A 12,942-nucleotide genomic window follows, 5' to 3' on the forward strand; every position below is an offset into this window, starting at 1 on the left:
CCAGGACACAAGGGCCTCGGATGCCTGCCGGCCTGGAGGGGCCTCAGACCGCTTTCCTAGGTAGGGCCCAGTCTTTAAGGAAAGTGGGGGGCCCTCTGGCCTGCAGAGGTCCCCTTCACCCCCTTGGTGGCAGGGCTGAGACAAGGAGTGGGATGCGGTGATCTTTGCACTCCCCGGCCTCCCCTTCCAGCACACACACACACACACACACACACACGCACCCGTACACGTGCAGAGGAAACCCACGGGAGGGTTCTGGCGGGTGACCCTGCGGTTTTCATGGGGATCAGCTGAGTCCCTGACTCTGTGACCCTGACTGTCCTCCTCGCTGACTTCCAAGGGCCCTGCCTGCACTAATTCACAGGATTTGGGGGGAGGCGGTGACCCCTCGCCAGAGCAGAAGACAGCAGTCTGCAAAGGCCCCCAGACAGAGCCTAGCCACAACCATCAGGGACAGAGAAGGAAAAGAGACTATGGGACAAGCCCCGCCCACGGGCACAACCTCCTGGGACAGGCCCCGCCCACGGGCACAACCTCCTGGGACAGGCCCCGCCCACGGGCACAACTTCCCAGGACGGCGGGAAACCCTGCGTCCAGGATCTCAGCCGCTCAGACCAAGCCCCACTTGGTCTGTATTTTCACCATCTCGCACAGACGTCCCAGTGAGCCTGCACAAGAAGCAGGGCGTCACTTCACGCGTCTTATTATCACATTCAGCCCCAAAGGCGGCCCCGCCCCGCCAGGTCCAAGTGGAGCTGTGCCCCCTGGGTTCCTGTGTCTCTCTGGGGCTCTGTCTCCCCTTTGGCTGTGAGTCTGCCCCTCCTCTGCTGCCCACAGGGCAGAGAGAGGAAGAGAAGAGGTGAGAGTCGGGCCACAACACCCCTGTGCCACGTGGCACCCTGGGTGGCAGAGCCTGCTGGGCCTCCTGGAGCTCCTGGAGCGAGGGACCAAGGCATTCTGAGCACCCACCACGCCCACCACCGCGTCCTGGTGGTGCTGACCCATCGCCAGATGGGGGTGGGCTCAGAGACGGGCGCGAAGTCCAGCACCGCCCCTAACACGCCTGGCACGTGCCAGTGGCATGGAGCTGTCCGGCTTGGCCGAGAGCACAAGGACGGACAACCTCAGAGAGGCCCCTGGCTCCCGCCGCTCCCGGAGGAGGCAGGGCCCCTAACCTGAACCAGGAGGAAGAGGCCAGCGAAGGTCAGACCACCCACCCTCGGGGATGCCCAAGACTTCCCGAGGCAGAGGCGGGGCGTCCACAGTGACCATGGTGACCACCGGGGGAGGTGCCCAGGAAACCAGCCTCGCCCGCCCCCAGCTCCTCTCCGCAGGCTTCCTGCAGCTGCCTGGTCTCAGCTCTGACCCCACGGGGGCGGGGGTGGGGGGTGGTCTGAGGTGAGACGTCTGACCATTCACCATCCACTGGCCCAAGCCCCCCATCCCCCAAGCCCTCCCCTCGCCGGGACCACCACGTGGCCCCAAAAGTAATCCTAAGGGCCCCTTCCTGCCCCAGCGTCCCTCCTGTTTACTCTTGGCAAAGCAGCCCAAGGGACCCTTTCTGAACCCGACTGCCACCCCTCGCAGCGGGAAGCCAGTCCTCCGGGGCAGGGTTGGCAGCAGTTTCGCGCAGGGCTGTCCACACCCAGTGTCCATAAACAGTCTCTCAAGGAGACAAGGCGCTGACAGATTCTAGCGTGCGCCCCTGAGTCAACAGGACCTCGGCGAGAGCTAAGATATTTTCCTACATAGAGAAGTTAAAGCTAGCACAGACAGACCAAAATAAGCAAAAATCCAAGTTGAATTTCCCTTGAAAGAGCAAAGCAGCAAGAGTAAGAAATAAGTAAAAAAAGAGCTTGTTTCGAAATGTCTGGGGAGATTTCACCCCAGACCATGTGAACTCTGTAAATGGCCCAGAGTGCCCCAGAGGTGAGCCAGGGGCTGGAAGGTTGAGCCTCTCTCCCAGTCTCAGGTCTGAGGTCCAGGTTGGAGTCCCCTGCCTTTCATTTGGGGGTTCAGCCCCGCAGAGCTGACGTGAAGCAACTCACTCGACCTCAACACCGGCATCAGACGGACCAAGGACAGCCACCCTCCTCCCAAAGTGCCCCCGCCCCGCTCCCCCGCGGAGAGTCTGGACCCGCTCCCAGGGAGGGAAACGCATGGCCTCAGCGCCCCCTGCTGCCCAGACTGGGCACTGCCAGTCCTGCCACAGCCCCTGGACCCACTCACAGGCGGCCCTGGGCGGAGGGAGCAGGCGTGGAGACTCCTGCCCCCGGTCAGCAGAGGCCCAGCCCAGCTCCACACACAGCACGGCTCACGGTCTCCAGTGGGGTGGGAGGGCCGGCTCCTGGCAGCTGGGCTCGAGCGCCGCTCCCCTAGGCCTGCACTGCTCACCTCGGACCCCCACATCCAGACCCCCCTTCAAGGCCCTGGGCACCTTGAAGATGTCGCGCAGAGGCGAGGACCTCCTTCCGAGGCCGGCTGTACACCTTCAGGCAGGGGCGGGCCTCTGCTGACCCAGTCTCCGGCCCCACCTCTCGGGTCCTGGTCTCTCGGTGACCGCCTGCCGTGGTCATGACCACAACATATAGAAACCGACCTGTCGCTTCCACACCTCCTGTCTCAGGAGACCCCCAGGGAGGATCCCCTCCCCGCACCCCCACCTGCCAGCAGCACCTTTCCCCTCCCTGGCCCTCCGCCCTCCCGCACACCCCTCTGAGGCTCCCCACCCACCCTCCCGCACACCCCTATGAGGTTCCCACCCCTCCCCCGGCCCTCCTGCATACCCCTCTGAGGCTCCCACACACACACCCCTCCCCACCCCACACACCCCTCTGAGGCTCCCCACCCACCCCTCCCTCCCGCACACCCCTCTGAGGCTCCCACACACACACCCCTCCCCCCCCACACACCCTCTGAGGCTCCCCACCCCCCCGCCCGCACACCCCTCTGAGGCTCCCACACACACACCCCGGCCCTCCCCGCGCACCCTCTGAGGCTCCCACATCCACACACCCCTCTGAGCTCCACACACACCACACCCACTCCGCACACCCTCTGAGGCTCCACACACCCACACCCCCCACCCCCCACCTCTGAGGCCCCCACCCCACACACCCTCTGAGCTCCCACACACACCCCCTCCACTCCGCACACCCCTCTGAGGCTCTCACACCCCCCCCCGCCCTCCCGCACACCCCTCTGAGGTCCCACCCCCCCCCACTCCTTGCACACCCCTCTGAGGCTCCCCACCCCCCGCCCCTGCACACCCCTCTGAGGCTCCCCCCCCCGCCTCCCACCACCCTCTGAGGCTCCCCACCACCCTCTCCCGCACACCCTCTGAGGCTCCCACACACACACCCCCCCACCCCGCACACCCCTCTGAGGCTCCCACACACACACACCCCCACCCCGCACACCCCTCTGAGGCTCTTGGGCTGCACTACCCGCCCAGCACTCACAGGCCCGGAGCGCACACGACCGCGCATGTGGCACTCCCGGGAAGCCAGCCGTCCAGACGGAGCACAGGCACAGACAGCGTGAAGCCCGCGCAGCCCCGCAGGTCACAGGGAAAAGCGTCACCGGTGCCCACTTCTTTCTACAGTTCTACACTGGACACACCCCCCGGGCCACGGCTACACAGACGGAGCTTGCAGAGCGCTCTCCAGCGCCCGCCCGCCCCGTGACGCCTGCACGTCCATCCCGAGGCGGTGGGGCTGCAGCCCAGTCACGCTGCGGTGGAGAGGCGGCCTGTGACCACGCTGCCTTGGGTTGCTGCCGGTCTCCGGATCCACAGGCTATCGTCTCGGACAGGAGGGACACCGTCTGAGATGGCGTCTTCAGTGTTGCTGCGAACAGCCAACACTCCTGCCCACTAGGAGAGAGTCCGGCTGCTTCACGTCCACACCAACCTTTGCAGTGTCCACTGGTCTTCCACGTCGGACATTCTGCGGTGTGGACCTCGCGAGCTGCCATTTTCTTCCCTGATGACTTCCGTGATTGGATCCACCAGAGCTGGGTTTGCCACTGGGTGTCATCTCTCATCAAAGGCCTGTCTGCATCTCTTGCCGGCTTTGCTTTGCTTTGCTTGCTGGGCATCAAGGGGACATGGGGCCTCCGAGGGTCGCTGCACTCATGTGCCCCCGTGCACCCTAGGGATGGGATGCTGGGATGAAGGCAGGTTCCAAGCATTCACTGGGTCAGAGTCCATCTCGGCGTTTACAGTTTGTGTACAGCTTAGAAAGTCTTTCCCTCCCCAGCACCACGAAGATGAGCGTCTACTTTATCCTCCACTAACTCTGGCTTTGCCCTTCCCAGGAAGATTTCCAACACAGCTGGATTAACTGTCTGCACAGCACGGGGGAGAACCCAGCTTCTCTTTCTTTCTCCCTTTTTCCATGTAGACCTGTCCTCGCTGCAGCACCACTGAAAAGCCCAGGCCGTCCCGGCTCTGCACACAGCCGGCGTGTCCACAGGCGCGGGTCTTCCTTGCTCTCTCTCCTGCCCCACTGTCTCTCCGGGTACTGACACTTACACTGTCTTCCACTGCTCTAAGCTCGTAAGCTTTGGAGGCTGATAGAGGACGTCTTCCTACCTCATTCCTCTTCAAGAATCTCTTGGCTACTACACTTGACCGTCTGCATTTCAACAAATTTTTTAGAATTATCTTCTTAAGCTCAACAAAATTACCTGTTGGGATTCTGATTCAAATTACATCAAATCTATACATCATTTTCTAACTATCTACAACTGACTTTTTAAATTTTTAAATTAACTGAGGGTCTTCTTTTAGGTTAGGGTCTTTGCTGCACGCGGGCTTCTCTAGATGCAGCGAGCAGGGGCTACTCTCTAATCGTGGTGCCCGGGCTACTCATGGCAGAGGCTTCTCGTGCCGCCGAGCACAGGCTCCACAGTGCACGGGCTTAGCTGCCCTGTGGCATGGTCCTTCCCCTGCCACAAGGGACAGAACACACGTCCCCTGCACTGGACCACCACGGAAGTCCCCACACAGCTGACTTCTGTATATTGACCATATATCCAGCAATCTTCCTAAATCACTCATTAATTTTAAGAATGAACCCATAGATTGTTTCAGATTTTCCATGTTACAATCCCATCATTCGAGAATGATAACATTGTCATTTTCCTTTGCAAGTTTTTAAACCTCAGTTGTTCTACACTAACCAGGACTTGCAGAAAACATTTAAATAGAAATGGCAGTGACAGATATCTTTCCTTATTCCTGATCTCAAAGGGAAAGCTTAAGTCTGAAGCATGCTATAGGTTTTTTTTTTTTTATACCCTTATCAAATTAAGGAAGTTCCCCTTTAATCCCTATTTTAAGGGTTTTTTTTTTCTTAACCATGAACTGATATTGAATTTTACCAAATGTCCTTCCTGCTTCTGTTAAGATGATACATGATTTTTCTACTTTACTCTGTTAATGTGGTAAATTACATGACTGATTTGCAAATGTTAAAAACACTGTGTCCTTAGAACAAACGTGAGCGGCTGCACCAGGTGACGTGTGTGGCTGAGGATCCTCCACCTCTCTCAGCAGTGAGCTGTCCTGTAACTCCCCTTCCCTCTAAAGCGTCTGCCAGGTTTGGGTTCAGGGTTTTGGAGGCCTCGTACAATGAGCTGGGAAGTAATCCAGCTTGACCAATTCTTGTGTTGATATGTTTGCTCGCTTTCTGTTTCGTTCATTTAACTCTAGTTTCATCATTGTCCAGCTTGTACTGCCTTTGCGTCTGTGTTATAGCTGTTTTCCTAAGCTTTGATGTGACTTTCCCACTTTTCTTCATTTCTAACACAGGCACTGAAAAGCTATGACTGTTCCTCTGAGTACACTTTTAACTGCTCCCCCAGGCTTAGATGTGTTTTCCGTATCATTCAAAATATGCTAATTTCCAAACTGCTTCTCTTTTAAACTCTGGACCTCATGACGTGTGTGAGGCGCCTTGCCTTTGTTGCTGGTTTCTGCCACACCTGTCTGTGGCTAAGGACAGGCTCTGAGTGAAGAGACGTCCGCGTCTGCTGAGACCTGCCTTACGGCCCAGCGCACGGTCAGCTTCACTACACATGCCAGGGGGGCTGGGGGGGGGGGGAACGCGTCTGCTGGGTGCCTCACGCACATCCGTCCCGCGGGTCATGCTGGTCAGGCCCTCCGAGCTCTCCCTGCTGACCGCGCCAGTCACTGAGCAGGGAGGGTGAACCCTGCCGAGGACAGACCCATCCAGTTCTGCTCCTCCTTCTGTGGGTTTTTGCTGCAGACGCGTGGAGACTGTGTAACGGGATGCACATGAAACTTACCACGGCGGCTCCCTGCGGCCCTGCCATGATGACGCTCCCCGTCCGTCTAAGGGGTGCGCTGCCTGGAGACAGCTGTGAGATCACTGCAGCTCCACCTCCACCCTTCCGATCAGTACTGCAGGCGTCTCCTCCTCCGTCCTTCCACTCACATTTGTCTCCTAAGTGCTAGGGATGCCCCTCGTAAACGGCACGACCAGGTTTCTGATGCTACCTCAGTCTCTCCTTTCTAGCTGAGATATGTGACCCCATTAGCGCTGACCCAACAGCAACTCGGCTGGACGGAACCCTGGACGGAACGGCTGGACAGAAATCCCCCCACGAGGCTGCCTGCCCGTCCCTCCTGCTCTCTGCCCTGTATCTCCCCTTTCTTCCCGGCTCACCTTCTTTCAAATTTAATATTTTTCATTATCCCATGTTTTCCTTCTGTCAATGTAAAGTGCATTCATTACTGTCTTACATTACTCTGGAGATTACGTGCATCCTTACCTCATAAAAATCGAATTCTGATCGCCCCTCATCCTCTTCCTAGTGGAGTGGGTACCCAGAAACACCTGACCTCCATTCACCCCTCCCAGCTTTCAGCCTGCCGTGCTGTAATTTAATTTCATGTATTTTCAAACCAAACACAGCTATTCTTGCTTTACACAGTCACCGCTCATTTGGACTAACCTATACTTTCACCGTTTTATCTTCTGAGCAGATCTTCCCCGGTCGTCCTCCTTGCCCCCATGTTTAGACAGCCCTCTGTCTGCCTCTCCCAGCAGACCCAATCCAAGACACTGGAGTCCTAAGGGCCTGGGAAGTGGACTTGAACCTGGCCTTGTGCGGAGGAGCCGGGCTGGCGGCACCCGACACAGAAGCCCTGGTGGGGCTTCTAACAGGCCCAGGGTGCTTAGGACCCAGAGGCAAGAGGTGAAAGCCAGTGCCCCTGGAGAGGAGCCAAACAAGGCTGGGAGGCCAGGACAGGATGGCCGAGGCCGCCCAGCTCACCTGCCAAAGGGTGTGGGGCAGAGGGAAGGACAGACAGACAGGCTGCCTTAGAAACAGCCTGACCAACGTCACTTCTACACTTTGAAGTCTTCAAGCAGAAAGGCGCAAAGATTCAATCCCGTCTCTCATGCACCACTGGGACAAAAGTAAGAGCTTCAGAAGCGGGCGGAGACCGGGAGCTCCGCAGCCCGGGGCCTAAATTTAGAACTCTCTCCCTGCACCTGGGTTCTCGTCTGTGAACCCGGGACAGTCAGAGGGCAAGGGCAGGGGTGTGCAGCCGGCCCTCGGTCAGGCACACGGATGCTGGCTGGACCCTGGACATTCATTGCGAAGAGGAGTGGGCCCTGACCACAGGGTCCACGGAGCATGTCCAGAAGCAGACCTTGCGCCACCCCAAGCCGCTCCGCTGGCTCCTGGCCCTGGGGCTCAGGCCCCTGCTGAGACCCTTCTCCCAGGACGATGCAGAAACAATGCCTGGCCAAACCCCGGAAGGGAGAATGCAGGCTCGGTGGGGACCCCCTTCTCAGGACCCCAGAGCCCCGAGGCCCTGCCCTGAGGCCTGTCCCCGCCTAGGGGCCTCAGGGAGCTGTCCCACAGCTGCTCCTGTTCCCACCGCCCAGTACCAAGCGCCGACCACCTTGCATCACCCCCGCCCCTGAAGACCTCCAGAATCAGTCCCTCCTCTCATCTGGACAACGAGGTCATGTCCAGGCTCTTTCTAGCTCTAACAGCCAAATATTCCAGCTTCTGCATCAGAACACAAATTAACTTTCTGTTTTAAGCAAAAAGAAACCCCACAGACAATTTATTCCAGATAACTATTACTGAGTTTGTAAGAAATTATCTTGTGGTCTATTTTTAAAACATCACTGAGCTTAAATAGACAGCTGCATGCTCGCATTCATAACCACTGGCCACATTAATCAAAGATGGGAGCAACCACAGGGACCATCGTCAGAAGGATGGATAAACACAAAGTGTCCGTCCACACAGTGGAACGTTATTCAGTCTCAAAAAGGAAAAACACTCTGACACCTGCTACATGGGTGAACCGTGAAGATGCTACGCTAAGTGAAATAAGCCAGACACAAAAGTCAATTTCCGGAGGCAGAAAGCAGGCAAGGGTGGGTGCCAGGGGCTGGGAGGAAGGGGGACTGACTGAGTCATGGGCACGTTCAAAACGATATGCGTGCTTACTGCCTTCAACCGGACACTTAAAATGGTAAATTCAGTGTTCTGTTCTACCACAATTAAAATACACACACACACACACACACACACACACACACGCCCTAAATAAAGGTAAACAAAGGTAGAGAAAAGTCACAAAGATATTTTCAAAACATTTATCTGACACAGGATGTGTCCCAAAACGTAAAGAACTACTACAAAATCTACTTTTAAGATAATAAAATAAATAAAAATTTAAAAACTAGAAGGACATGAACAGATTATTAATTCAAAAAAGGGAAAACTCATAGCCAAAGAGCCCATGATGGATGCTCAGCCTCACTCACAGTCTGCGAAATGCAAATTAAAATGAGCTGGCATTTTACTGACACAGGAAGATTTCAGTTCGACAGTCCCAAGCATCAGTGACCGGGGGGACACGTCCCGCTGGTGAGCAGACCCTGGGTGGGCTCAGCCACACCCATCACAGCCACCAGATGCCCAGAACGGCTCTCAGGGTGCTGGGTGTGCACACGGACCCCCGCCGCCCCCCGTCCATGGATGGCCTGTTCAGAGAAGACGGTCCCGACCTTGCATGCAGTGCCAGGCGGCAGCAGAGTGGAATAAAATTCGTTCATAGTGAAATGTTGCATAACGAGTAAAATAAACTAAAGCTACAAGGCAAAGCTTGAAAACATGAAACAGTGTTTAAAAACTGGCAGAATAAGATATGTAGTAGAATTACATCTCTGTAAAATTTTAAAACACACAAAATGAACCAGTAAAAGGACCGTGCCGCCAGGGTTGAGGGCAAGCAGGAGCGGTGAGCGGGAGCACGTGGGGTTCAGGGCTGGGGGCCTGCTCCGTGGGACACCGTGATGGCGACTGCGCGCCCTCCTCCATCCGGCCAGACCTTCCGGATGACGGCACCAGGGGCGGCCTCCACGCAAGTCTGAACTAAGGCTAAAAGTCACGTACCCGAGTGGGCTCCACGCAAGCTCTGAACTGAAGCTAAAAATCATGTGCCCAGCACAGCATACACGTGGAACTCTCGGTACTTTCCGCTGAACTTCTCTGTAAACCGAGACCTGCTCAAGGAGTGAAGTCCATTCGCTTTCCCAGCGTTACAGATCAAAGAGAAGAGCCACACGAGGTGACACTGGGACCCGTGGCTCAGAACCAAATCTCTGACAGCGGGTATGAGAGGGGGCAGGAGCCCTAGAGGCCTTCCTGGGACACACCCTCCTGCGCCCCCACCTCCTGTTTGCAGGAAAGCTCTCGCCTCTTGACTCTCCCCCAGTCCCGCAGGGCAGATTCAACCAGAGAAGTGAGACAGCGCAAAAACGAAAGAAAACCGTCAAGCAGGACAAAATAGTAACAGTTGAGCCATAAAACAAAGTCAAGGACCTTTAGTTTCTCCTCAAGGGCTGCCGATAACATCCTGGGCCATGTCCTTGAGCTGCTTTGCAGATACTGAAACCCTCGCCAGGAGGAAGAAGTGAACTGCGTGCTGCCCCCACACACCTAGACCCCAGACCAGTTGGAAGCAGAAGGCGGATGGCTGAGATTCCCGTAACATCACCTCGTTACCTCACCACCCACCAGCCGGAGAGCTGCCCGTGAGCTGATCAAGTGCCCCGTGAGCCCCTGCCCTGAGCCCGCAGGAGCCCGGGCCTCCTGAGCATGAGCTGCCCGCCCCCCTCGTCCGGGGCCACAGTAAAGGCTGTGCGGTCCTTGCCCACAGCCCGAGTCCGTGGACGAGCTTTTCTGTGCATCGGGCAAACGGACCCAAGTTTGGCTGAGTAACAGGTCACGACAGGCCCCTGAGGGTTCGTGTGTCTAGAACACCGTGTCCGGCACGCAGAGACCACAGGACTTATCACGACTCTGCATCGGCCGAGGAGCAGGGGAGACGGGTCAGGGCGGGCAGGGTGGGTAAGGACGAGGTGGGGAGGGGCTGGGCGTGCATGGACGCTCACCTTGAAGATCAAGGCTACGGGAGAGGAAGGGGGGGCAAGGGAAGGGTGGGAGTCAATGGAGATTCAGCTGTATCATTCCTTAAAACGTGGAGAATAAAGGAAGAAACGCTCAAGTCACGTTACCTCAAGATCATCGAGGGAGCGGGTGATGCTCAGCCTCCGGGACCTCCCGAAGGACCTCCGGCTGGAGGCACGCGGAGCCGGGGGCACGAGTCCAATGCCCCGCCCGAACTTGGAGCCCTGAAACAAAGACAAAGACCCGTTACCGTCTTGGGAGAAGATGCTGGTTCTGCCCGACACAGGGCGCCGCCTGGAGAGACGGAGAGGAGGGGAGGCCTCCGGGGCGTCCAGGTCGATCTCATGGTGCGTGAGTCACCACAACCGAAAACCCAAAGCTGGAAAAGGTCACCCGGGGCCCCGAGTGCTCGCTGGGCCACCTCCAGCTATGCGTCCAGAGGACGACCCCAGCCTCAACCCCACGTCCACGGCCAAGGGCAAAACACGAGCACATGTCAGGGAAAGCTCAAGCAGGTGGCGGAAGTCATTAGTAACATAGACTAGTTTTCGACAAGTTTGTGCTTTCACACAATTTTATAAGCATTTTAGGAAATTAAAGAGTCTCAGGACGTTCAGCTGGTGTCTGAAGACCAAACCAAGCCCGTGGCATGAAACAACCAACCATTAACACTTCTCATTCTTTCTCTGGGAAATGACCAGAATTAATTCACTGCCATTATGCCAGACGTCTCCCCAAATGTGGTTCAGCAAATAAGCCATCACATTTTAAAAATAAAAGGCATCACAGCTGAAAATCTCCAATTTCCTGGGTACGCAAAATCCTAAGTGACCAGTTTCAAGCGCAGAAGAAGTTGCAAGTTTCTAAACACTCCGAGACCTCGGGTTCTCCGCTCCGCACCTGCGGAGGGACCCAGGGCATCTCGCGGAAAGACAAAACATGCAGCACTTCCTTGTGAAGCTCTCTGGGCTGAGCTTCTGCACCGCCAACCTTGTAGACATGCCCATGCCCTGCTGAACGCACCTCTGCCAGGGACAGAGGTCCACGCACGGCCGTGCTGCAGACACGTGAGTAGCAGAGGTTCAGAAAAGCCACCTGGAGCACAGCGTGTAAGCTTGAGCGAGGAAAATCCTGAACTAACAGGAAAGAGAGGGAAGGAGGGAGGGAGACAGAGGCAGAGGGAAGACGGAGCTGACTCAGGGAGAGGAAACGCAGTGACGACCGGGACCCCTCAAACGCGTCAGCACCGGCAGTGAGGGGGTCCCCGGCGCAGTGACGCGTCACCACGCGCTCCTCAGCCCCCACGTCCCAGCAAGAGCCCAGGCGCGCACACGTCCCCGCAAGCGCGTCCTCATCTCTGCGCGTCCACCCCGGGCGGGGCTGTGCTGCCAGCCTGCCCGCCGAGGTCCCTGGGCGATGCGATGCCCACGGGACTGCGGTGCACAGGCCTCAGGGCAGCGGGGGACAGGAAGCAGGCCGTGAGGGTGCCAGGCCAGAGCCAGACCCCCGAGGCCCCGGGAGCGTCACCCTGAAAGCGAGCCGTGGAGCCGTGCAGGGGTGAGCCGCGTGGGGCGGGAGCTCGGCCTCTAAGGAGCCAAGTTGCCCAGAGACCTCCTTGTCCCCAGACGGGCCTGGGAGCCACCACGCTGCCTCTCAGAGGCCGAGGAAAGGCCTGCACCAGCCCTGCGCCAGTCCGAGTGTGCTCAGGGCCGGGTCTCCAAGACCCTCCCCCACCCACCAACCAGGGGTGAGCCTGGGGTTCCAACTGCGCTTCTGCTCCAGGAGACGGGCATTCGGGCCGGCCCAGGGGGGACTCTGAGACACTGACGGACCCTCACGGGCTCTTCCCTTCGTCCCGAAGTCCCTTCCTCCTCCGCCCACCCCCCTCTCCCACCCCCAGCAGCACCCTGGCTCACTGTTGGGCCTTGCCAGCAAGTTACTGACATATTCTTGAGCAATATTTGTCTAATGTCTTTTTCAAAAAATATGCCTCGGGCTGAGTCTGTGTGTGAGACGTACTGGAATCCAGCGACCCCTTTGCAGACCCATGCCGCCCCCTCCGCCCCTGGGCCCCCCCACCCCAGTACAGAGCACCCTTTCGCAAGCCTCCTTCAGGCGTTTTCCATAAACAGCGCCCACCACCCCAGGTGAGGCGGTCCTGGAACCACAGGCCCCCAGCGCGCCCACCTCCCCAGCAGGGGCTGCAGCATCTGTCCTCTCTCCGTGGTCCCTTCGGGAACACCAGCTTGGGGAAAACGGGAGGGCAAAATAACCGGGGGCCAGGGGTCCTCGCAGCGTCTACACTGGTTGTGCACAGGCTGGAGTTGGACTGGGACGTCAGGGAAGGCCCGAGCGGACCCCGCGGGGCAGCCTCAGCAGCAGGAGGAGCTGCAGCTCTCCGTGACGCCAGAGTCGCTGCCCTCTCCGCCCCCCACCCCGGGCGTGACGGGGACGAGCTCCGGGCGTTAACAAACT

The 12,942-nt window shown here is 57.8% G+C and overlaps 1 protein-coding gene across 4 annotated transcripts in view; it reads right to left on the reverse strand.

The window, feature by feature from the left end:
* The window catches only part of RGS12 (regulator of G protein signaling 12), a 118,212-nt gene that overhangs the window by 66,331 nt on the left and 38,939 nt on the right, over positions 1-12,942 (reverse strand). For all 4 annotated transcript variants that reach the window (XM_043447659.1, XM_043447662.1, XM_043447660.1 and 1 more), the window contains one exon: positions 10,575-10,691. In XM_043447659.1, coding sequence (XP_043303594.1) covers positions 10,575-10,691 — 117 coding nt within the window. The remainder of the gene's footprint in view (positions 1-10,574; positions 10,692-12,942) is intronic.

Source organism: Cervus canadensis, chromosome 26 (assembly GCF_019320065.1).
Source record: "Cervus canadensis isolate Bull #8, Minnesota chromosome 26, ASM1932006v1, whole genome shotgun sequence".
NCBI lineage: Eukaryota > Metazoa > Chordata > Mammalia > Artiodactyla > Cervidae > Cervus > Cervus canadensis.